At 51.0% G+C, this 24634-nt stretch overlaps 2 protein-coding genes across 13 annotated transcripts in view; both read right to left on the bottom strand.

The window, feature by feature from the left end:
- The window catches only part of LOC109458062 (galectin-10), a 79289-nt gene extending 63972 nt beyond the window's left edge, over positions 1-15317 (bottom strand). Inside the window, exon 1 of the mRNA XM_019751397.2 lies at positions 14383-15317. The gene's annotated coding sequence lies outside the window, so the exon portion shown is untranslated. The remainder of the gene's footprint in view (positions 1-14382) is intronic.
- Positions 15318-15468: 151 nt separating this feature from the next.
- Positions 15469-24572, bottom strand: DYRK1B (dual specificity tyrosine phosphorylation regulated kinase 1B). Of its 12 annotated transcripts, none has more exons than XM_019751393.2 (12): positions 24246-24405; positions 22060-22223; positions 20946-21065; positions 20657-20845; positions 20142-20289; positions 18519-18805; positions 17614-17760; positions 17392-17532; positions 17059-17094; positions 16779-16974; positions 16303-16409; positions 15469-16207 (listed from the first exon to the last, which is right to left on the bottom strand). In XM_019751393.2, the coding sequence occupies exons 2-12, from the start codon at positions 22120-22122 to the stop codon at positions 15836-15838; spliced, it is 1806 nt and encodes a 601-aa protein (XP_019606952.1). In that variant the 5' UTR covers positions 22123-22223; positions 24246-24405; the 3' UTR covers positions 15469-15835. The 12 variants fall into 12 exon arrangements, with proteins under 12 accessions (XP_019606952.1, XP_019606946.2, XP_019606947.2 ...); XM_019751387.2 differs by lacking the exon at positions 24246-24405 and adding an exon at positions 23494-24204 and having other exon boundaries at positions 20946-21068; XM_019751388.2 differs by lacking the exon at positions 24246-24405 and adding an exon at positions 23494-24202.
- Between the last annotated feature and the right edge of the window lie 62 nt (positions 24573-24634).

Below are 24634 nucleotides of genomic sequence, written 5' to 3'. Positions count from 1 at the left end.
CAGGAGTTTATGAGCACGCATCTCCAGTATATGTGCATGTAACTTACAAGTTGCACTGTATTCATATGTACAGTATAAAAATGCACCCAAATAGAAATGCTTAAAGGATGAGATAAAAGTGGTCATAAACTGACTTTCAAATATTTTCCTACGCCTGACAGGATTGTCTTGAAAAACCCTAGAGAACCAGAACCCTCTTCAGAGACCATAACTGTGACTGAGTTCTGCGAGGAAAGGTGACAATCTGTCCTGCTCACCTCAATATGCCCAGCCACCTAGCTGGATATGGAAGTTTATTCACCTGAACTTAATACAGTAGCATTATTATACTCCAGTAAAAAAGTTTGCTTAACTACAACAAAAAAGGTAAAAATTTCAAAGCTGAAGGACATCAGAGAGAAATCAGGATAGAGTGAAGGGGTACGAAACTTAAGCCCCCTCTGGCTCTAGAACCAGAGGCCAGATGAAGGTTCCAGCCGAGACGTGGATAGTGGGTGGCACCACGGAGACTGCGGGAAGCAAGAAAAGGGGCTTGATGCCAGGCAGTTCTTGGTGATGAGTCATAATTGACAATAAAAAGTTAACAGGCTGACATCTGGAATGAACCCATGCTACTCGTCCCATTACGAAATGGTTGGCTTGCCCTCTCCTTGAATACAGGTTGCCCTTAGTGATTTACTTGACCAAAAGAATGCAGAGAAAGTGACACTCTGGGATGTCTACAGCTAGATCATAAGCAGCCTTACAGCTTCTGAGTGGTGTTTTGGAAAGCTCTCTCTTGGATGCTCCCACAGCCAGTGTGCTGTGAGAAGCTCAAGCCACACAGAGCTCCGGTCCACAGCCCAAGGTCCCGGCAGCATCAACTGCCCGCCCTGGGACTAAGCTCTCTTGACATCCAGCCAGCAGCTCCTTCAGATGACTGCAGACCCAGCTGATACCCAACTGTACTGGCATGAGCAGCCCTAAGCAAGAACCGGCCAGCTGAGCCCAGTCGACCCACAGAACCACAAGAGTTGTACGTTGTTGTTTTCAGCCGCTAAGATTTGGCACGGTTTGTTACGTAGCAGATGACCGGAACCCCAGGATGCCTCCAGTGGCTTCTTAAGGTGAATATAGAACTTTCACCGGATCTTAAATATGTGACTGCTGTGTTGGAATTCCTTGAGGGAATTGGTTGGACACAGAAGTGTGTCTCAACACAGGCAGCATCCAGTGGATGGCAAGACCAAGCAAGGATGACCTGTGGTCTCTTCTGGGGCCCACTCAGTTAAACAGAGGACCTGAAACCAACCTCACGGGCTGTTGTGGAGACTCAGAGATCATGCAGGTAAGGCCCTCCACACTGGGCCTGCCACATAGTAGGTGCCCCGCTATAATGTTAGTGGTAACTCACCATGCGGGTCACCAGTTAAGATGTGTTTGGCTGCAGATAAGACCCAAATCAAAAGGGCTTGAATCAAAAGGGAACGCATTATTTCACATAACAAGAAATCCAGAGGTAGGGTGTCCCAGGGTTGTTAAATTCAAACACTTAAAAAATTTTAATTAAACTATACTTCAATAAAAATTGTCTTAAAAATGCATACAATTATTGAGTGCCAACAGTTGTCTGGTAGTTTTAGGAGCTGGAGTTATAGCAATGAAAGCAAAATTCCTTAGGTGGCTCAGCGACATTTTTGAGAACTTAGGTCCTTTTTCTTTTCTGCCCTGCCATCCTCAGCATGACAGCTGAGTCACCAGATGGTGGCTCCTGTCCCTGGCATCATCTCCTTACACAGCATGTCCAGAGTTAGGACAAGAAGTTTGTTCTGTCCTCTCTCATCAGTTTTATTGAGGTATAATTTACATGCCAAACAAACAAACAAAAAACACCTATTTTAAGTGTACAATCAGTAAATCCCAAAAGGCTCCCTCACCCCTTGGTATTTTAAGACAGAGTTTTATCATATTTTTGAATGCTTAAACGTTTCCTGTGCTTGGTTTTGAGCTTTAGAAAAAGAGTCTCATTCTATATGGAGTCTTCTGAATTTTGCTGTTTCACTCAACATTATTTTTCTTGTGCAGCTATAGTTCTTTCCTTTTCAGTACTGTGAACACACCACAATTTATCCATTCTCCTCTTAACGGACACCAGGTGTGTTTCTGTTTTTTTTTTGCTCTCAGACCATTACAATCCTTCTTGGTGATTTGCTCTCAGTGCCATTACAAACCTTCTTGGATCTCCCACCTGGTGGACGTGCTCAAGATTCGTCTCCGGAAAGTACTTAGGAATGGAGGTGCTGAGTATAAGGGACTCAAATCTTCCACCTGGTTGGAATTTTCCAACATGAAACTTTTCCAGAAGGTTGTACTCATCTGCACTCCCACCAGCAGTGGGCGATGTCTTGCTAATCCACATCCTTTTACAGTCATACTAAGTTTTTGTCTATTTGAGGGTGTAAAATAGAATCTCGGTGTGGCCTTTTTCCCCATTAGATGTTTATATAATTAAAAGCTGTGGTTTTTTTTTGTCAGATAGGCGGGACCAAAAGATACAGGAAGGGAATTTAGAGAGTGATTATAATTATGAATCTATGGGATAGTGGGCAGGGCGGGATGGAGAAAGGAGGGATGTGATGGACAGGGAGAGTGTGGGAACGGAGGCCATGGTCATGCTGGAAGCAGAGGCTGCCGCAGGGCACTTGAACACGCAAGCTGGAATGGGAGGAAGCTGATCTCAGGGCAGTCTTAATTTGTCTTTCCCTGGTTACTAATGAGGTTGGGCATCTTTTCGTATCAAACTAATTACAAAACGATTGAAGCAAGAGAAGAATCTCAAAGGAAATGACCAAAAGACCATTTCTTAATGACTTTTCTCAAAGGCAATGGTTCCATGCAATTAAAAAAAAAAAAAGGGAAATCTCAGACAGGGAAAAATATCAACATCTGTGTTTTTGATAACAGACTACAGCTGATATAAATTAATAAAGAAAAGTCCCCATTTAGAAATACGCCATTGGCAAAAGACAAATCCCAGGCGAGGAGCTCCAGGGTAGCTCAGGGACAGAGGCAGGAGAGTAATTCCACTCAGAGGCTGATAAAATCCACAACACGTCTACTGTACATCCAGCAAAACCGTTAGAGCGGTTCCAAATGCCGTGCTGGTGTCGGGGCATCAAAACAAGACTAGAGATGAAGCCAGCACCGCAGTCCAGATCGAGAGCTGTAAAATGCGCATGACCCACATCTTCCTTGTCGTGTCTTAAATCAGTTAACAAATCTGACTGTGCCAGGTTCTGGAGATAACGTGGTGACCAGAGCAGACTTTGTCCCCAACCTCATGGATTTATCTGCCTAAACAGGGAGACAGACACATAGACGAGGACATGACAGACGGTCAGGGCTGAGATGAGGGAAACCCAAAGCCTGCTAGAAGCCCAGAACAGTCACCGGATCCACCTGGGGGATCAAAGCGGGCTTCCTGGAGGATGAGACATCGTACTTGAGACCCGAAAGAGGCAGGAAATTATTTCTGAGGAGGATGTTGAGGAAAAGAGGGGTAGTTGAGGGAAAGAGGGGTACTCAAAAAAGGGCAAAAGCACATAAAAACATGAGCGATGAGGAGTTTGGAGTGTTGTAGACCAGCACGATCCAACAGAAACATAATGAGAGCCACAAATGTCATTTTGAATCTCCTAGTAGCCATATTAAAAAAAAAAGGTTAAATTAATTTTAATAATATATTTTATTTAACTCGATATATCCAAAATATTACCATATTAACATGTGATCGATATAAAAATTGAGATATTTTACATTCTCTTTTTTGTACTAAGTCTTTGAACTCTGGTGGGTCTTTCACACTGAAAGTCCATCTCAATTCACACTAGCCACACTGCAAGTGCCCCACTGCCACGTGTGACTGGTGGCTGTGGCTCTGAACAGCACGGCAAGACCCTGCTGCTCAAAGCATTGGCATCACTTGGGACCTTGTTACAAATAGACTCTCAGGATCCTCCACAGAACCACTGACTCAGAATCTGCATTTTAACAAGACCCCAGGGGATTTGCATGCGCATTAGTTTGAGAAAAATGCGTCCAGTTCTGCCTAAAACACTTCTGTGGCTTCCTATTGCCCTCATGATAAATGCCCTGCCATTGACCTTGGCAATCATTCATTCATTCATCACTGTTACTGAGCACCTACTGAGTGCCAGGCCCTGTGCCAGGTAATGCTGGGGACACACCTGATTCCTGCCCATGGATTTCCCAGGCAATTAAAAGAAAAGTACCCGAATCCCTGTCTCAGTCTATGATAAACAATGTGCTTAAAATGAAATTACAGTGTGCGAGGAGTGTGGTACAGGAGGCCTGACCTGGTTTTGAGTGGAGGGGGCACCCAGAAAATAACCCAAATATGGGAAGAGGAGTTGATCAGGGCAAAAAGCCACAAGCAGATTAAATGACCCACTGCGGGAGGGGCCTGCCAAGCAATGTCAGCCTGTCCACGGTCACTAAGAGGAATCACTTTCAGGCTTCAGAGCAGTGAGGATAAACGCCTGGAGGATAGGGTTCCAGGAAACGAGCCAGGGACAGAGCCAGGTGATAGTATCACACATACCACGCACAGATCTGTCCACATTTGGAAAACCAGGCAAGAGGGAGCAGAGGTGGTGAATCTGCCAGCAGGGGGAGGAGTCAGGGCAAGGAGCTGTGGGTTATCTTTTCTGTAAAGAAAATGTCTTTTAATAAAACGTGGAATCGCTCTCAAATAACTGACCAGAGGAGAGAAACATGCAGGACATGGATGGAACACGAATGGCCATGTGCTGGTAACTGCTGAAGCTGGGTGATTGGGGCACCATTAGACTTTTTCTCTGCTTTTGTGTATGTTTGAGATTTTCCCTAAAAACAACAACAGAAAACAAAAACAAAAAAAGTTAAGTGTTTTTCTTTACAAATAATTAGGGATGCTGAGAAAGATTTTTAGCAGCTGGAAATGACAATCACTTAAGCCCTTATTCTGAAAAGAAGAAACTGCAGTATCAGAAATGTGGGCACCTCCTTTAAGAATGAAATCCAGGGGGAAGGTGGCTAAAGGCACAGACAATGGAACCAATCAGGACTCTTGGGTTCCAGTCCCAGTGCTGCCACTTATCAGCTATGGAACCTGAAGTACCTGATTTCAGCTCAAAATGCCTCACTGAAACAACGGGATACGAACAGTAGCTGCCTCCTAAGGGCTGTGTGAAGATTACTGACTAGTCTATGGAAAGGGCTTAGAATGGTGCCTGGCATGAAGAAGGTTCCAAGTAAATGCTGGCAGTTATCATTAAGGAACATGCTAGTCAGATTTAAAACCACACAATGTCCCAAAGCGGATGCATTCAGTTCCTTTACACCGAATTCATTGTCCCAGTTGTCACTGATATCAGACAAGAATTCTCCCAATGCCAATATACGTTAGTCACCTTCCTCTAAGCACATACAAAATCCTTTATGTACCTCTTATTCCAAATGCCTGTAAGATGCCGTTTAGAGAAATTACATACATCACGTTTACAATTGTAACTGTGACAATTCCTTCAGTTGATGTGATTCAAGCACTCCGTAAAATAAGCGCATTCTGGCGTGACGGCTACAGTGTACAGAAAGCCACCTCTATTCTCTTCCTGCTGTGTAGAATTTTTAAAGTAATAAAATGATTCCTGAAAGTTGTTTTCCTCTTAAACTAAAACACAATGTAGTTTTTTTATTTGGTTAAATTTTTCTCCGCTAACAGCTATTGGTGTCATTCCATGAAAATGTGTTCATTGCAAAACCTGTTTGAAAAGTCAAGCTCCTTCTCCCCACTTCCAACACTCAGAAATCACCACTGGTCCTACTGTGTTCATCACCCTCACAGATGATGATGTCTGAGACTGTTTCACAATGGTACGAGTGGGAGGAAAGCGGGTGGAGTGTGTACTGGGTGGGACCAGCTGGGCTGAAGGTTGCTGGGGCTGGGTGAGGGTCCACGCAGAAGCCCAGGTAAGCGCACTGTTCATGTTCAAGAAAACAGAAGAAGTTCAGTGGGCCTGGCGCTTATCAGGCAGTCGGGGCACGGGCTGAGGTGATGGTCAAGCCTTCGGCACCAGGCTAAGGAGTTGGGATCTTGTCCAAGGACACTGCAGAAACATGGAGGCCTGAGCAGAGGACACGACCAGATTTGTGTTGCACAAGAATCCCACTCACTGCCAGGTGGAGGGGGGTTAAAGGAAGGGGTGAGAGGCCAGCGGCCAGGGAGAGGCCAGGCAGAAACAAGGTGGGAGAGGATAGGGTTGGACCAAAGCAGGGCTGCAGAGGTGAGAAGGGGGCAGGTTGGGAGACATCCAGGAGTCCTCGTGGGCAAGCTGTGGAGCTTGACGGGACGGGCTGGGGAGGGAGGCATCAAAGATGAAGCCGAGCTCTCTCTGGGAGCCTGGGGTAGGGAGAGGCCACTCCTGAGACAGGAACTGAGAGGAGGAGGTGGTTTACAATTTCGGACATAGTGAGTGTTAGAGACCCAGGGAACACCCAGGGCTTGGGGGGGGGGAGGAGGGCGTGGCTTTCATGAGTCCTCAAGACCTCCAGATCTGGGGTCCAGGGAAGAGGTGGGGACTAAGGGCAGAGTGGGTGTCATCAGCACAGAGACAGGAAACAGACTATAAAAGAGGATAAGATGGCCCAGGGGGTGGGAGAAGAGCTGCCCCCACATCTAAGGGATCGGGGAAAACAGGAACTTCTGGCAAAGAAGCAAGACATAGGCGAAAACTCAGGGGGCATCAACATCAGAGAAACCAAGGGGAGAATGTCTTTCTTTACAGAAGGAGGGATGGCCAAGATGGACAGTAAGATGAGCACTAAAGAGTGCCCACTAGGGGCCAGCCCGGTGGCTCAGGCGGTTAGAGCTCCATGCTCCTAACGCCTAAGGCTGCCAGTTCAATTCCCACATGGGCCAGTGGGCTCTCAACCACAAGGTTGCCGGTTTGATTCCTTGACTCCCGCAAGGGATGGTGGGCTGTGCCCCCTGCAACTAGCAATGGCAACTGGACCTGGAGCTGAGCTGCGCCCTCCACAACTAAGACTGAAAGGACAACTTGACTTGGAAAAAGTCCTGGAAGTACACACTGTTCCCCAATAAAGTCCTGTTCCCCTTCCCCAATTTAAAAAAAAAAAGAAAAAAAAAAAAAAAAGAGGAAGATAAAAAAAAAAAGGAGTGCCCACTAAGCTAGGTTTCTCATTGTCAGACAAAGAAGTTACCAAGAAAGCAATAGGGATGGTGAGAATGAAACTTCTGGGGCCAGATTAAAGTCAGAAATAATCAGTATGGACTCATGTTTATTTTTATACAGATATCTGTATCTATCTATATAAACACAGATATGTGTATACACGTGGGTTTGTACACATATGTGTATTTCCAAACTCGGTCAGCTGAGAGGGACTAGAAACAGTGACACCCCAGTAGCAGTGACCACACTCAGTGCCCAGGCCTTGGTTTCTAAGACTATATTCTAATAAAAGGGAGCCTGGGCTCCCTGGAGAAATGGCCAATTCTAGGGTTGGCCAGAAAGTAAGGAGGTGTTTAAGAAATAAATAAGTAAATAAATAAGAAAGAAAAAGGAGTTAAGAACAGAGGAGCCAATGTGAAAGAGCCCCTCCGGCCAAAACAGGAATAATTTGAGTGAAAAAATGAATTACGATAGTACTGGATTACACCCAAAGAATAAAATAAATATCCGTGAGCCCATACTGATATAAATTAATGACTGCACAAATAAAACAAATGGAGAAGAAGAGGCAAATCTTCCTACAGAAGAAGTCCAAATAATAAATGTAAAATAAATGAGGAAAATAGGAAATCATCACTAGAACACCACAGTAATAACTTGCAGGCAAGATCCATGATGAATGCTAAAATTAGTGTGTGGAAATTTGAGGAGAAACAGTACATTTGCACAGCCTCAAAGTATCATCCCATATTTATCAATTACCATGGTGATTTTAATATATGAAGACAAATTCTTTGATATTTTTCCCTACAGGAACTGGAGCTTAATTCTCCTCTCTTTGAGTGTGGGCTGGGTTTCATGACTTGCTTCTAACACACAGAGTGAAGAAAGGGAAAAATAGTAACGTTACAGTTGAGAAACCTGGCAGACACCACCTTAATGAAGTGGTCCAGGTTAATACGACCTGAGTGGTATTCTTCCCCAAACCTGTAATCCCACTCTAACCATGAGAAAAATATTAGACAAACCCAGATTGAGGGACATTCTACAAAATATCTGACCGGTACTCTTCAAAACTGTCAAGGTCATGAAAAACAAGGAAAGACTAAGAAACTATCACAGATTGGAGGAGACCAAGGAGACATGACGACCAAATGCAACATGGTGTCCTGGATTGGATCCTAGAATAGAAAAAGAACATTAGTGGAAAAACGGGTAGAATATGAATAAAGTCTAGAGCTCAGTTAATAGACTACGAATCAACGTTAATTTTTCTCTTTTGACAAACGTACCATAATTCTGTCAAATGTTAACATTAGGGGAAGCTGGGTGTACGGTATATGGGAAGTCTCTTGTACTATCTTTGCAACTTTCCTGTAAATCTAAAATTATTCAACAAAAATTTTTATTTAAGGATCTACTGACTTGGCTGCAAGAGGTCACCTGTACAGTTCCGAACTCCCTTCATGTGACTCTTCAGATCTCATCTCGTGTGTTCTCTACTCCAGGAAGTCCTGCCTGATACCTTAGACCGGTCAGGTGCTCCCTCCAGGCTCCCACAGCCTCCCGCACCCTCGATCCTAGCCCTGATCCCTCTGTGGTGAGGGTGTGTCTCCCCTACTGGATGTGTGCTCTGGAAGGGGAGGGTGGGGGCTCTCTCAGTCGGTGTTGTGTCCCTCTCAAGTGAGGGCTGAGGACTGTCTGTCCCCCTGACTACTCTGGGAATGTCTATGGCAGGCAGAAGTGTGCTGGGTCCCCGTCACTTCTCCCAACCCAACTCTCCTCCTTCGGAGCCCAGAGCCTGCCAGAGCCAGTCTCCCTGGTCTCTACACCATTCACCCCAGCCACGATGCATGTGAGGCTACGTAAAAGTTCCATCCCACCCACCTCCCAAAACAGCGCTCAATCATTCCGTCCACCCCACACCCACATACCCACTTTTGCCCACAATACACCCACTGTCAGAAATACTCTGTAACGGTGCCTATTTGAGGTGCCTTGTCCACAACCCTGCCCAGTAGACAGACACGTCTGCAGAAACCCCCAGCTATAGCAGGATGAGCAGGGCTAGACACCCAATGCCAACAATCTGATGCCTGTCTGGGGAATTTGGAAAGGGGCCAGAGGGGCTATGGGGCACTGCACTGGAAGGTCACATAGAATCGGAGCAAGAGTGCACCCAGGGCCAGCCCAGCTGCCCACAAACAGAGGAAGCACAGATGCAGAGAGGCGAGACCAAAGAGAGAGGGCCCAGGGAAAGGAGGAAAGCAGACTTGCTTCTCCATGTTATGACTTTATCCTGCTCACGAGGCCCTTGTCCATTTTTCCTGTCATTACCCACAACGAAACCGCTATGCGTTCTGCCTTCAAAATGTATCCAGACGATGGCTCCTTCCTGCACCTGCTGGGATCCAGGCCCCCGTCATCTTTCACCTGGATGATGGCAGCAACTTCTCCATGGGCGTCCCTGCTTGGGCTCCCAGACTTTGTTTCCCACCCTTCGTGATCTCATCTTGGGCCTTAATACCACAAAAATGCCACAGACTCCCCAGTTTACGTGCCAGCCCAGCTCTCAGCCCTGAATGCCAGACTCCTTTATCCCCCTTCCTGCTCAGCTGGTCCACTGGGATGCGTAACGTATCCACAGCCTCTCTTAGTCTTCCCCATACAGCTCCCGAACAGCCTTCCTTCCTCCGCGCAGGCTAAAAACCTTAACGTTGTTACCCCCCATCTGTACCCCAAATCCTGCCCACTCCCCCTTCAAATTATATCCCCAATCTGACCACATCTCCCCGCCTCACTGCTATCCCTCTGGCCAAGCCGCCAGTCTCCCGGCCAGACCAGGGCAGCAGCCTCCTTCCTGGCGTCCTGCTTCTACCTGGTGCCCACATGGTGTCAGAGGAATCCTATTAAGATGTTAGGTCACATCACTCATCTCCAAATGCTCCGGCTGCTTCCCATCTCACTGAGAACCAAAGCAACACACCCCATCGAGCCTTGCATGCCCTAATAATTATATCATCCCTGCCATATATTAGGTACAGTTGACCCTTGAACGAGAGGATTAGGGGTGCCAACCTCCCTCGCAGTCAAAAATCCACGTATAACTACAGTTGGCCATCTGCGTACTTGGATTCTCAACCACGGAGTTGATCCCTGAACAACTCAGGTTTGAACTGCGCGAGTCAATTGGAGAAAAATCTGCATATAAGAGCATCCGCGCAGTTCAAACCCATGTTGTTTAAGGTCTGACTGTATTTGCTCTCTGCCAGCCCCTACGCTCCTCAATAACACTGTGAGATGAATATTATTATAACCTCCATTTTACTGTGAGGAAATTGAGCCTCAAAGAAGTGAAGTCACTTACCTAAAAATCATATAAGTGAGTTAATAATGCTTTGTTCATCTTACTCCCACTTCTTTAACAATTATGGAAGTTTCAATGCTGATGCAAATGAGGTTGATGGTAACAGCTGTCACATACTCAGCCCTTACTATGTGCCAGGTGTCTTGCTAGTATTTGGTGAACTTCTCTGTGCCCTTGTTTTCTCATTTGTATAATGGGAATAACAATACTACTACACTGGGTAACTGTGAGGATTAAATGAGCTAATCCATAAAATGGTAAGATCTCAACGAATATCAGCTTGTTTCAGTTAGCTATTGCTGGGTAACAAATCATCCCAAAACACAGTGGCTTGAAATAGCAACCATTTCTTTGCTCATGATTCTGAAATTTGGGCAAGGCTCAGAGGGTGAGGTGAGTCCAGATGGCTCATCTTTACTCCACATGGTTTCTTGCCGGGAGCTGGGCTAGAGTTTCCAAGATGGCATTGCTCATATCTGGCACATCAGCTAAAATAGTGAAACAGCTGGGGGCTGGCTGGGCTTCTTTCTGCATCTGTCTCCAGTCGGGTACCTGGACTTCTTTATACAGAAGGCTAGGGCTCCAAGAGTGAAAGCAGAAGCTGCTAGATCTCTTCAGGCCCAGGGCCCCCAAGGGGCACAGTGTCACTTCTACTGCACGCTATTGGTCAAAACAAGTCACAGGCCAGCCCAGATTAAAGGGGAGGAGAGTCCACCTCTTGATGGGAGAAACAGCAAAGAATGTGTGGCCTTCATTAGCAGCAGCTATTTTAATCTCACAGTCACAGCCTCACCACTGGTCCCTACTTCAATCCTTAACCCCTATAGTTAATTCTCCACACAACATCCTGAGGGATCTGTTAACATACGTAATTGGCTGTACCTCCTCCACTGTTTAAAATTCTTCTACAGCTTCCCTACAGATGGGACGCACACTCCTCACAGGACCTCCCTAGTCCAGCCTCTTGCTCCCCCTCGGTTCCAACTACCACCACACACACACATTCTCTCTCTCACCACTTAATGGAGTTAATGCCTACGCTTCATCACCTCAAACGTTACTTCCTGGGGGCAGATGAGATTTCCTGGCAAGTGCTCATACAACACTCTCTACCTTTCTTAGCAATTTCATATTTGTCTCATTAGTTGGTGATCTGTAACCCCCCACCCTGAGACTGTGAGCTCTATGTGGGCAGGGAAACTACTTTGTTCTTTGTTGTGTTCCCAATGCTGAGCACAAAGTTGAAGCAAGATGAAATACTTGTTGAATGCCTGGGACCTCATAAATTTTTAAGGCAGCCCCTTAAAGGTCTGTGGAAAGGGTCGACAGAGTCTCTAGGATGCTGGGATCAGGATCTGTGCTCTGAAATCACCCATCCATTCGTTCAGTACAGAATGACTGAATGAGTTCCAAGAGTTCTTCTAAGTGTTGCAGATAAAACGCGAGGTACACAAAAGCCCCAGTCCTCATGAAGCGTATGGTCAGATGGGGAGGGGGAACAGACAATGAAGTCTGACAATTAAGTTCGCGAACTTGTTGCAATGATGTTGCTAACCTTTTCTGATTATCAGAGGGATTGTTCATTATGATTTTGTATCAACTGGACAGTTAACCAAGTTTACTATTTGGAAGTGCTGAAAAGGCTGCGTGAAAAAGTTAGACGACCTGAACTTTTTGCCAACAATTCATGGCTCTTGTATCACGACAATGCACCAGCTCACACGGCACTGTCTGTGAGGGAGTTTTTAGCCAGTAAACAAATAACTGTATCGGAACACCCTCCCTACTCATTGGGGGCCCTGATCTGGCCCCCAAGTCACAGGCCAGCCCAGATTAAAGGGGAGGAGAGTCCACCTCTTGATGGGAGAAACAGTAAAGAATCTGGCCCCCTGATCTGGCCCCCAATGACTTCTTTCTTTACCTGAAGATAAAGGAAATATTGAAAGGAAGACATTTTGATGACATTCAGGACATTAAGGGTGATATGATGAAACTCTGATAGCCATTCCAGAAAAAGAGTTCCAAAATTGCTTTGAAGGGTGGACTAGGCGCTGGTGTTGATGCATAGCTTCCCAAGGGGAGTACTTGGAAAGTGACCGTAATGATATTCAGCAATGAGGTATGTAGCACTTTTTCTAGAGTGAGTTCGCGAACTTAATTATCAGACCTTGTAGCAATATAATTACATAGCATGTTAAATAGTAATATGACTTATGTTAAGGAAAAGTTAAAAGGAAGCTAACATACGAATGTCAGTGGTACAATTCTAGAAGGGTGTTAGGGAAGATCTCAAGGAGAAGGTGACATCTGAGTAAAGACCTCAAGGAGGTGAAGGTGAACCTTGACTATCTGGAGAAGTGTTCCAGATAAAGACAACAGCAAATGCAACAACTCTGAGGCCAGTGTGGCAGGAGCAGAGTGAGCAAGGAGAAGAGCAGATGATATCAGAGCGGTGACATGGACACATCATGCAGGGCTTTGCAGGCCACGTAGAAAATGTCAGCATTTACTCTCTGTGAGATGGAGCCACTGAGCCGGGGATGCATGTGACCTGATGCAGGTGTTCACAGTGTCCCTCTGGCTGCATGTGAGAAACAGACTGTGGGGAACAGGAAGACCATTGAGGAGGCTGCCACAATGGTCTAGACAGATGAGAGTGGACAGGACCAGAATGACCAAAGCGGAGGTGGAAAGAAATGGTCAGATTCTGAATATACTTTGGAAGAATTTGCTGATGGACCAGAAATGGGTAAAAGGCAAAGAGGGGAAGTCAAGCACAATTCCAAAGCTTTTGGTCTGAGCAATTACAAGGATAGAGGTGGCATTTACTGAGAAGAGCCTGAGAAGAACAGGGTTCAGGGAAAAGATCGGGAGTTCAAGTTGGCCAAAATTACTCCCAAGATATCTCTAGATATCCAAGAGAAGGTATCACGTAGGCAGTCAGTCAGCCCGCCATGGGAGAGGTTCTGGGATGGAAATAGAAATTTGAGATATACGTTTCCATGCTTACCCATTAAAAATTCCTTACAGGAGCTACATGATTTGACTCCTGCTGATGACTTGAGGCTCATCTTACACCTAAGTCAACAGTGTACACACACACACACACACACACACATCCTGAGCCCGCCACTTTCTAGCTATATGATCTTGAGCAAGTTACTTAACTTTCTCTGCCCTCAGTATTCTCATTTGTAAAAGGGAGATAATAGTACCGGCCTCCCAGGACTGTTCATTGAAACAAATTTTTATTAAGCATCTACAACATGACAGGCATTGTCATGTTGTCACGTGCTGGAGATTTCCCCTTCCCGCCTCTCTCCCACAGTCTGTAAGGCATACATACAGCCTGTCAACTCACCCTTCTCTCCCACCCACGCCCTTGCTTCCCCCTCCCAACCAACCAAGACTCCTGCCCTGATTCATCCCCGACGTTTCTTGCCAGAATCCTGCCACAGCCCCCATCCTGGGCTCAGAGAACCAAGTCTCTTTCCCATCATTCTACTGACAGCAGTGAATTATGCCATGCCCCTTCCCTTCTAGACATCCTTCCGTGGCTCCTCAATGCCCTCAGGACAAAGTCCGGGCTCTCTAAATAGAAAACAAAATCTTCCACGATCTAATCCATATTTATTTTCAGTAAGATTTCCACAAACACCAGATCACCAGGCTGCTTCTCATCACTGCCTTTGCGCAAGCCATTCCACTACACCACCGCCAACCCCAAGCACCCCTGGGTCTTCAGGTCAGGCAGCTCCTCCTCCTCCAGGAAGGTTTCCCTACCGTGTTTTGTCTGGGGTCCCTCCGCGTTCCACGATGCCTCCGTTAACGAACACACGCAGGTCTGTAATGGACCCTTTGCCCGTCTCTCCTACGGACTGGACGTTCCCGCGAGCTGGGCTAGACATAGCAGCTAGTGATGCCCCGCGTGATGGGGCCTCCGCACCTATCTCCTGCTTTATAACCACAAACTCCTAACAAGCAGGCTTTCCGTAAGAGTTCAGTTACGGACCTACCGCACGCCTGAGAAATCAACACCTGCGCACAGAACGACCAAAACCACCCAATCACGGCCTTCTCCTCCTCTACAGCCCGCCCCAAACACGCGGGATCCGCCTGCCTGCCTGCCGATTGGCCGCCTTGCATCCCGCCCCTAAACATGTGACCGAAAAGAACTCTGGTCTTTGTAGTCCCCCAACTAACCTGAGGAAAGATCGCTAAGAACTACATTTCCCAGGAGGCGCCGCGCCCCATTGGTGGAAGACACCTTTTGAATCAGGAGGCTCTCGATTGGCCATTTCGGAGACAGACGGTTCCGAATTGCCATGGAAACAGGCCCACTTACCTGTAACCCCGGGAATATCTTTTTGCCTGAGAATCTCAAAACGCCTTGCTCCGCAATGGATCCATAGGGTGAGACCTGACATGTAGGGGGTAAAGTCTGTACCATTGTCTGCCTGCCATTCCCCAGATGGCACCAATAAGTCCTGCTACACATAGCACCTACTGGATGCTGGCCGGGATTAAGGAGCTACTCCTGCGCAGGCTCTGTGGAAGCCCCTGCTTACTAGGGCAGAACCTGATGTTTCCCAGAGGCAGGCCAGATTTGGGCCTTTAGCCTTTCAGGGTCTCAATTTACCCTGGAAAATGCAAACGTGGGCTAGAATCCTATCTAGGATCTCTTGTCTAGGATTCCTTAGGCCCAGATCTCCTGCAGCCCCATGTCTGCATCAATAGACATAACTTCCGCAAGGACATATGCCACAAGACAATGCTCTTCCAGCACCCCCTCCCTCCAACACCATTCCCCACCATGCCTCTGAGGGCCAGGTGAGGGGAGCCGGGGCCCTGCAAACGCTCAGGCAGGCATGTGAGAAAGCTCTTTACTGGGGGGTACAGCAAGGAGGAGCAAGGCCATCTCCCCCTACCTGCCCCCACCCCCTCCTAGGGCCCTGGAGTGAGGGAGGGTCTCCCCTGCACCGGACCACCACTGTCTTTGGTACAATAAATAGAAAACAAGGGGGGGAGAGGGGCCAAGGGTCCAGTCCTTAGTGGGGAGGGTGCGCTTAAACCTCTCTCCTTGACCCCCTGCCCCAGGCCCCAATCAGTGCAGGCCTCACCCACCCCAGCTGGGTAGCAGCAATTCCAGCCAAGGGGAGAGATGAGGATGGGAGCCCAGGGCCCCCAGATGGGGGCGGGGTATGGCTTCAGGAGGGGCCCCAGGGAGGGGGCAGGGTCATGAGCTGGCTGCTGTGCTCTGGGGTACACCACGGAGGCCCAAGCGAGGCCCCAAAGTGGTAGGGTCATCAGGGGGTGGGAGGGGTGGACGACCTCCTGTCATCCGAGTCCGGAGGGCTGAGGCAGCCGGGTGCTGGGGAGCAGGTGCTGGGTGGAGCGGGGAGCAGTCTGGAGGGCCGCCCACCAGGCTCACATCCATCAGCTCCGGGGGTGGAGGCGAGGTTGGTGATGGAGGACGGCCAAGGCATCGGGGTTGGGGGGGTAACTGGGCCCCAGCCCCTGGCAGTGACGAGGCTGAGGCAGGGGCCTGATGTGTCTTGTGGGGCACATCACCCCCTGCCCAGGGACGCAGCGGTTGCGAGGGTGGAACCTAAAAGAGCAAAGGAACAGTGGGTGATGGAGACTCAGGTCCTAAAACCCCAGATAACCGACCACCCACCTCCAAAGGCTCCAAGGCCCTAGTACCTGGGGGCTGTTCATCTCACAGTCAGTGATGGGGGGCCCAGGGCCCCCACAATATCGGTTGCTGTAGCGGTAGGTCCGGTTGTCATTGGAGGAGCCGCTGGAGCCTCCTGGAAGTGCCAGAGGGAGAGAAGAGGTGAGAGGTGGTACCTGGGTTTTTGGGTGGCTGAGTCTGGTTCATGGCTCAGGCCCAGGTTTGGGCTTTGGGTTCTGTGCTCATTTGAAGGATCGGGCCCAATATTGAGATTAGGAGCCAGAGTTCAGTTTTGCGTGTTGAAGTCTGAACCAGTTAGAGGCCTGAACACAAGCTCAATTTCAGAGATCAGGTCAGGGCCAGTTGGAGCTCTCCTACCCCACCCTTTGGAATTCAGGATCATGCAGTTTCAACTAGGTTAAGGCCAGTGGCAAGGTCCCCCAGGACAGGCCAAACCAGAGCTGCCCCCATCCCTGTCCTACCCCACAGGACACAGGGCACCCACCAGAGCTGGAGATGGAGCTGGCGGTGCTAGAGGAGGGGCAGGTGTCGAGGGGTGCGGGCGAGGTGGAGGCACTGCTGCCTGCCGGGCCCGTGTTGGTGGCCTCATCAGCCGTGCGGCGGAAGAAGCCATGCTGCAGAGCCCCCAGCGGGCTGATGCGGGCAGCGGGCTCATACTCCAGCATGCGCAGCACCAGGTCCTGGAAGCGGAGGTAGTCGGCGGGGCTGTGGCCCGGCTCCCCCGCCCGCCGGCCCCCGGGCCCGCCCGTCTGCACGCCCAGCACCTCCTGCAGCCGCCGTGTCCCGGGGCCCTGGTAATCCTGGCAGGGAGGGGGTGGGAGGGGGGGCAAGAGAGTGGCCGTCAGTGGGCAGGAGGGGCAGGGAGACACACACGGGGAAACAGAGGCACAAGAGAGGAAGTAGAAAGAGAGAAGCTAAGAAGAGTTGTGGGGTGGGTGGGAGAGAGGGTGGGCTGGGGAGGAAGGAAAGGACAGACAAGGGGGAGAGGAAGGAAGGGAAAGACACAAGGGAGAGGAAGCAGGGAGAAAGGGAGCCCCAAGTGTGAGAGAGTGAAGGGCCACCAGGGTGGGAGGAGCGGCACAGGGCGGGGGCCGCACCTTCCTGAGTTCCTTTGTCCTTCGTAGGGTCCAGACACCCCCAGGCAGCCGTTCAAAGTACTTGCGAGCCTTGGGTGCCTGGTCCAGCATGGGGGCTGGTGGCATGCCCAGCACCTCCACAATCCGGTTCATCTGGTCCACCTGTGAGCAGGCAGGTGATCAGGGTCATCCGGCCAGCCAGGCCTCCACCCCCTCCAGCACACCCCTTCCTTGGGGGCACACCTCATTGGAGCCACTGAAGAGGGGCTCTCCCGTGTGCATCTCCACCAGGATGCAGCCCAGGGACCACATGTCAATGGCCAGGTCATAGGGCGTGCCCAGGAGCACCTCAGGTGACCGGTAGAAGCGGCTCTGGATGTACTGATAAATCTGGGGGAGCAAAGAGGACAATAGTCAAGAGGTTTCAGCCTTCCCGACTGGTGCCACTGACATCCCCAAGGCTAGGATAAGACTCCTACCCCCAGATCTGGGGATGGGGGCTCCAAACCCTGATGTTATCAACACCAACTTTCCAGGAGCCACCGCACCATCTTATCCATAAGCCTGAGGGGTCTGCTGGCCTAGTCTGACCCTCATCTCCATCCCCAGGCCTGACTTTGGACCCGTCTTGGTCACCAGTAAGAGGATGGCAGTCTACAAACCCAGGCCCTTCCCATCCTCACAATCCAGACCCTTACTAAGCCACCATCATCATCTCAAATGATTGCTTACAGGAAGCTACAAAGCTGAAGCACCCCCCACCCCACCATCCAATTTTCATCTCCAGCTGTAAGAGCACAGGTCTTAGCAAAGTGCCACCTAGGCTCAAAGCCCACCCAATTTCCCTTGCCCACATCTGGCAACCTCAAATCTGGCCCTGCTACCAGGCTTCACTCTTTCCTTTCCCACTGGGCAGTATATATACTCCATGTCCCTCTCCTTTACCCTTTTCACCCACTGGCATCCTCCACACCCAGCAACACCCCATCCCAAGCACCATCCCTCCGGTATCAGCCACTTCAAGCTGTACCCGACAATCCCGTCCCAGCCAAGCACCCCTCCTGGATCCCTTCCCACCAGGTGGCCCCGCCCCGCCCCACCCCTGGCCACACCCACACCACTGGTTCCACTCCCGGGCCAGGCCGCACCCGCTGGCCAAGCTGGCAGGAGCTGCCGAAGTCCACGATCTTGATGGCGCTCCGCTTAGGGTTGCAGAGCAGGATGTTCTCGGGCTTGAGGTCGCAGTGAATGATGCTGAGCTCTGGCGTGGCCAGGAAAAGCAGAGCCGTGCAGAGCTGCTGCGCCAGCTTCCGCGTCAGGTTCAGTGAGACTCCGCGGAAATGCGTATTGCGCAGGAGGTCGTACAGGTTGTAGGAAAGCAGTTCGAACACCAGGCACAGGTGGTTCCGGAACATGAAGTGCCGCTTCAGATGCACTGCAGGGAAGGGGATGGAAATGGGCCCATGAAGAAGAAACTGAGGCTCAGAGCGGGCCAGTGGCAGCCTAGGGGTACACAGTAATCAAGGAGAGAGGCTAGAAGCAGATCTGTGAGTCGGCTTCTTGAGCACTGGCCAAAGTGTGGTGTGCCCACGGGTACCACCTGCTAGTCAGGACGTTTTTATATGGCCTATACTTGATTCACACCAAGAAATATACTGACTTTCTTAATTAAGAAAAGTGAATTCTTTTGAAGTCCCTGTCACATTAAACCAAAGAGAAAGTTTCCATGTGGTGCTGATAGGTTTTGAACACCATTCTACAATGCTGCATTTAATTTTATGACATTGTTTTAGTCTCAGTTCTGTTTATTTTTGTACCAAAGGAAACACAGTTCCATTTACTATGAGGATTTATATTTTCAAAAACATACTCTTTAAATCTTCCTTTTCCTAAGAGGAACCATATAGGAAAGAGGAAAAAGATTGGCATAGATGTTAAGAGTAAAGGCTCTGGAGTCCACTGCCTGGTCAAATTATAGTTCTACTGAGTAGAAACTCTGTGACCTTCTGCAAGCGACAGCACCTGAAAGCCATTTCTTCATCTCCAAGCTGTGGGCAATGATACCCCTTCCATGGGGCTGTGGTATACACGAGTTAATTTATATAAAGTGCTCACAACAGAACCTCACCGTTAGTGAGCATTCCAGTCAACTCTGACCAGCAATATCACGTGGGAGGGTAAAAATCATGAAAAGTGGCAGAATCAGGCCAGCCCAGTGGCTCAGGTGGTTGGAGTGCTGTGCTCCTAATGCCGAGGTCACCCGTTTGATTCCCAAATGAACCAGTGAGCTGCGCCCTCTACAGCTAAGATTGTGAATAACAGCTCTCCTGGAGCTAGGCGGCTGTGAGCAGCCTGAGGTTGGCGTGAGCCGCCGTGGGCGGCTGAGTGCTGCCATGGACTGCTGTGTGCCGCCATGAGCGGCCGGCAGCCAGCGTGAGTGGCCGGCAGCCATCATGAGCGGCCGGCAGCCGGCGACAGCTGCCATGAGCAGCCAACTGATGACCGGCGACTGACTGCCTCAGCCAGGGGGAGTACAAGGCTCACAATACCAGCATGGGCCAGGGAGCTGTGTCCTACACAACTAGACTGAGAAACAATGGCTTGAACTGGAGTGGGGGCGGGGAGGCAGAAGAAAGGGGGGGGGGAAAGAAAAGTGGCAGAATCACTGAAGTCAGGGGATTACAGACCAAACCCTCCCCTGAAGACACCAGCCCGATCCAGTAGCAGGGCTGAGCCCATCCCTAAGTAGCTGGCCCTGCCTCCGGCCTCACCTATGTAGTACTTCATCTCCGTGTCGTGCTGGTTCATCAGCTCCAGCAGCCGCAGCTCAATCTGCGCCTGGTTCAGGAAGGCCTTTTTGTTCTTGATGATCTTGATGGCCACCAGCTCCTGGGTCTGATGGTCGTAGGCTTTCACCACCTGCAGGAGTAGGGCATGTCACAAAGTGAGGGAATGGGGGGAGGCAGGCCACTCTTTTCCCTCCAGCCAACGAGACCCACCAATATCACTATCAATATTACTAATAGTAATTCAGAATTGAGTGTTCAACAATAGTCAGGCACTAGTATAAACATTGGACATGAAATAACACAACAACCTTATGTGGAGAGTCCTGTTCTTTGCACTTCGTTACAGAAAAGGAAACTGGGGCACCAGGAAACCAAGTGACTGGGCAAGGGTGAGTGGCCTAGCAGAGAACTTGAAGCCGCTGAAACACTGTGTGAATCAATATCAGTGGGTGCCCAAGTCCCCCAATCCCTGGATGGGGGGGCGGGGCATACCGCACCTGGCCAAAGGAACCTTTGCCAATGAGTGAGTCAATTTCATAGCGCTCCAGCCAGCGCTCGCCACTGCGCACAATGTAGTCATGGTTGTCGTCGTCATAACCGTGGTTCAGGACCTTCTTCTCCTTCTTGGTGCTTGAGTCCTGAGGGGGTGCCTGCTGGGCCCGTCGTTTCTTCTTCGCATAGTAGACCTGCCCAGCCAGCCAGCCAGGAGATGAGGACTGGTAAGTGAGCTGTGCCAGCAGCCAGGACCCCTTAGCACCCAACCTGGGTCCCCCACCCCCTGCCCACCTCATTGATGTGCTTGTAGGTCTTGATGAGGTCCACGGAGAGCTTGCGCAGTGGGGCCGAGGTCGAATCCCGGAAGGCCAGGGGTAGCCTCCGTGGCAAGAGGCGCACATCAGGTAGTACCTGCTGGGCGGGGTGAGCGGTGGGCACTGAGGACAGACCTTCACCTCCAACCTCAGGGAGAGAACTATATGGGCAGCTGGTTCATTGTTACCACACGCATATTTATTTGGTCACTGTCTGACAACCCCACTAGAAGAGAAAGTCCCCAGGGGCAGAGGCTTTGTCTTGTTCTTGCTGTATCTCCAGTGCCTGAAGCAGGGCCTGGCATGTAGTGGATGATCATTAGAGACTGGCTGGGTAAATCATCACACACATTTACTCTTTCTGAAACTGTGTGAGAGACCATATAGAAAACCTGGGCTCTGCTCCCCCAATCTTTCGCCTGAGACCATCCATTCTGGGTATCCCATCTTGAGGGCCCCCATCTTGTTTTACCCTCATCCCTTGGGGATTTCCCAATGCTCACACCTCATTCTGAGCATCTTTGCCCAGTTCTTTCACCTCAAGGGTCTTTTGATCTGGATCCAGCACCCAGGACCTCCCACTCCAAACTGTGTTTCAGAGCCTTAACAGTCTCTCCCCTTGAAGATCTTCACCCTGTACCCGCAGGCCTTGCTAGCTCCAAGACCCTTCAGGCTCAACCTTGTCCCCATTTACCCCCTCAGATCTTTCACTCTAGACTTGTTTTTTCTTAGTGAACATTTATTGTTTACTATGTGCCAGGCACTGTCCTCAGCATTTTACATGCATTTCATTAACCCGTTTAATCCTCACAACAACCCTGTGAGGTAGGTTATCATTATTGCCCCCATTTTACAGATTAGAAAACTGAAGCATGGAGAACCTAAGTAATTTTACCACCAGTCTGGATTTGAACTCAGGCCCTCCAAACCCTGACTCTGCCAGCAGCTCTTCTGTTATCTTCCACTCCCATGGGGCCCTTCATGCCCCTGGGAAACTGCCCTGGGCAACCATACTGTCTTTTGTCCCCAGCACCCTTCTATCCCCAGCCTCCCCCGACCCCAGGCAGGTGAGGAGCCAGCTGAACGCGTACCTGCGTGTGCTCCTGGGGCCCAGGGAAGCCAGAGAAGGGACCATGGCCCGGTGGAACGGCCATGGTGGGCTCAGAGGGCCGCAGGGGAGTGAGGCCTGGAGCGGGAGCCCGGCCGGGGGGCGCCTTCTCGCATCCTGCACCTCGGCTGCCACCGCCGCTGAGACCTGAGAGCAGGCGGGAGGCGGGGGAACAACACGGAACAGGGGATGTGTGGGACAATGCCAGGCAGGAAAGAGGTGAACATTAGAGAGAGGGCAGGGCACAAAGGGAGAAGGAAAGGGGTGTAGCAGAGCAACAGTTGACAATGCAGAGAGGGGACAGAGAGAAGTGGCCAGGTGAACGGTAGGGAAAGCACAGTGGAGTCCCTCAACAAATGATTACCAAATAAATGAGGTAGGCAGCGCAAAGAGGGACATGTGAAAAGGAGTGATTAGGAGCAGGCAGGATATGGGTCATGACAGGAAAGGACAGAAAGACACCAACAATTGGGGGCAGGAAGAGAGCAGAAAGACAGAAACCACAGACAGTATAGGGAATAGGGTTCACTCCATTTCCACTTGCAGCCCTCCCCAGGGCCCCCTCACACAAGATCCTGCCCTCCTGCAGTCTTCCTCGAAAGTAAGGGTGTCATCTCTTATCACAGCAAGGTCCCTCTGCTTCAAGATCTGCCTTCCTAGAAGACCCCCCCAATCCAGAGAACTCTAGGGTGCCCCCCAAACCACATGAGAGTCCTCTGTACCCCTGCCAAACCATAGCAAAGTCCTCTGCAGGCCCCTAAAACCACATCGGGGTCCTTGGGGACTTCCTGACCACTGTTATCTGAGAACGCCTCCATATCAGACTCCTACCCCCATGGCACTCTCACCCACAAGGGCACACCCTTCTATGCCAAGACCTCTTCTCTATATTATTTCCTCCCACATCGGGACACCCCTCCAGCTAGTTTCTCCACACCATATCCCAGTTCCCTCATGCCACAACGGAGCTCTCCCCGGTATTAGTCCAAGGCCCCCTCCCAGTCAAGGCCCACTCCTGATGGGCACAAAGGGGAAGCGAAGCGCCTCTTCCCACGGTTTAGAGTGATCGTCCTTCTCTCCCCTACACGGGATCCTGCCCACCTCCTCCCGATCCAGTATTCCTACCAGGGCCCTTTCTCCAGTCACTCTGCTCTACTCCAGTCAATCCACAACTGTGCCCATTCCTAGAAGGCCCCCACAGCCAAATTCCCCAAATATCAGAGTTCTTCCCTCCCAGAGTATATCTGCCACACCAAAATCCTCCCACAGGCCTTCCCTCCTGTCAGTCCTTTTCTTTTATGCCAAACCTTGCCACTCCACGACCCCTCCTCTCTCTTACAGGCCCCCCCCCCCAAAACAATCTCTTTCCCGGGGCCCTCCCACACCAGGACCGTCTCTCCCAGTCCCCACCCCGTACCCGGGTCAGGGCTGGAGCGGGGCCCACGAGGGGCTGGGGCGCGGTGGGGCCCCCAGTGGGGTGGGCGAGCAGCCAGCATGGCGGCGGTGAGGAGACGGCCGCCTGTCCCGGCCCGGCCGGCCCGGCAAGCCCCGCAGCGGGGAGGGCAAGCGGGACAGGCGGCCCGGTTGGTGACAACAGCAGCCGCCGCCGCCGCCGCCGCCGGGGGAGGGAAAAGGAGGGGACGAGGGTCAGCCCGGGGCACGCGGGGGAAAGGAAAAGCAGGTGGACGGGGGAGGGGCGGGTTAACCCTCGCCCCGCCGGCCCCGCCCCGCGCAGCCACCCGCCCCCGGGGACACCGGCGTCCCGCCCCCCACCCTAGCGGCCCGCCCCGGCCCGCGGGGTCGGCCTGAACTTGGCAGTCCACACCTGCCATGGCAACAACCATGCCATTGGTCGCTGCTGCGAAGAGCTCAACCAATCACAGTCCAGGGCTGCTGTTGCTAGGCAACGGCGATGCGGCCGGCAGAGCTGAGCCCAAACAAAGGGCGGGAGCGGGGCCCCGCTACCCCCTCCAAGGACAGCTCCCTAGGGCTCGGCCCCTTCCAGGAATCCGACTATGAATAGCCAAGCACGGCCTGCACCAGCCCGCCGCTCCCCTCCTCTCCTCCCTCGGCCTCGTGCTAAGTCTCGCAGCGACGCGGGCAGGGCGGGTCCCGTACTGCTCCCCCTACAGCGAGCGCGAGCTGCGCGGTCCGTAGCCGCGTCGTTACCTGTGAGCGCGGGCAAGGGGACTCAAACTGCTCGGGAAGCCCGAGCTCAGACCTGCCAAGTGGCTGAAGGTATCTGGCGGACGCGGCGAGCCAGGGCCCTGATTACCCAGTAATGCAACCAGCAAAATGGCGACCACAACAAACCGGGCCCCCCCCGCCCCAGGCTCCGCCCCCACAGCCCCATCTGCTCCCTCTCACGTGACCCAGGGCAACACTCCGCGCCTGCGCTCATCGGAGCTCACCGGCACATAAGCGCAGCGAGCTACCAACCCCTCCCAAGCGCCGATGCCGGTTACAGCGGCGCAAGAGGTAGCATGCGCTGTGTAACCGGATGAGAATGTCCACCCCCCCACACCACGCAAGTCGACCAAGGGCGCATGCGCCCTATT

The sequence above is a fragment of the Rhinolophus sinicus genome, linkage group LG11 (genome assembly GCF_036562045.2).
Source record: "Rhinolophus sinicus isolate RSC01 linkage group LG11, ASM3656204v1, whole genome shotgun sequence".
Lineage (NCBI taxonomy): Eukaryota > Metazoa > Chordata > Mammalia > Chiroptera > Rhinolophidae > Rhinolophus > Rhinolophus sinicus.
This window is presented reverse-complemented; position numbering and strand designations above follow the sequence as displayed.

Bases quoted from the DNA above. Each gene is read 5' to 3' on its own strand.
- DYRK1B (XM_019751385.2), bottom strand. From the start codon at position 23,920: ATGGTTGTTGCCATGGCAGGTGTGGACTGCCAAGTTCAGGCCGACCCC. The intron at 21,069-22,059 runs GTACGCGTTCAG...CACCCCGCCCAG, and splicing joins GGCCCCAGGAGCACACGCAG to CAGGTACTACCTGATGTGCG. The intron at 20,846-20,945 runs GTGGGCAGGGGG...CTGGCTGGGCAG, and splicing joins CCTACAAGCACATCAATGAG to GTCTACTATGCGAAGAAGAA.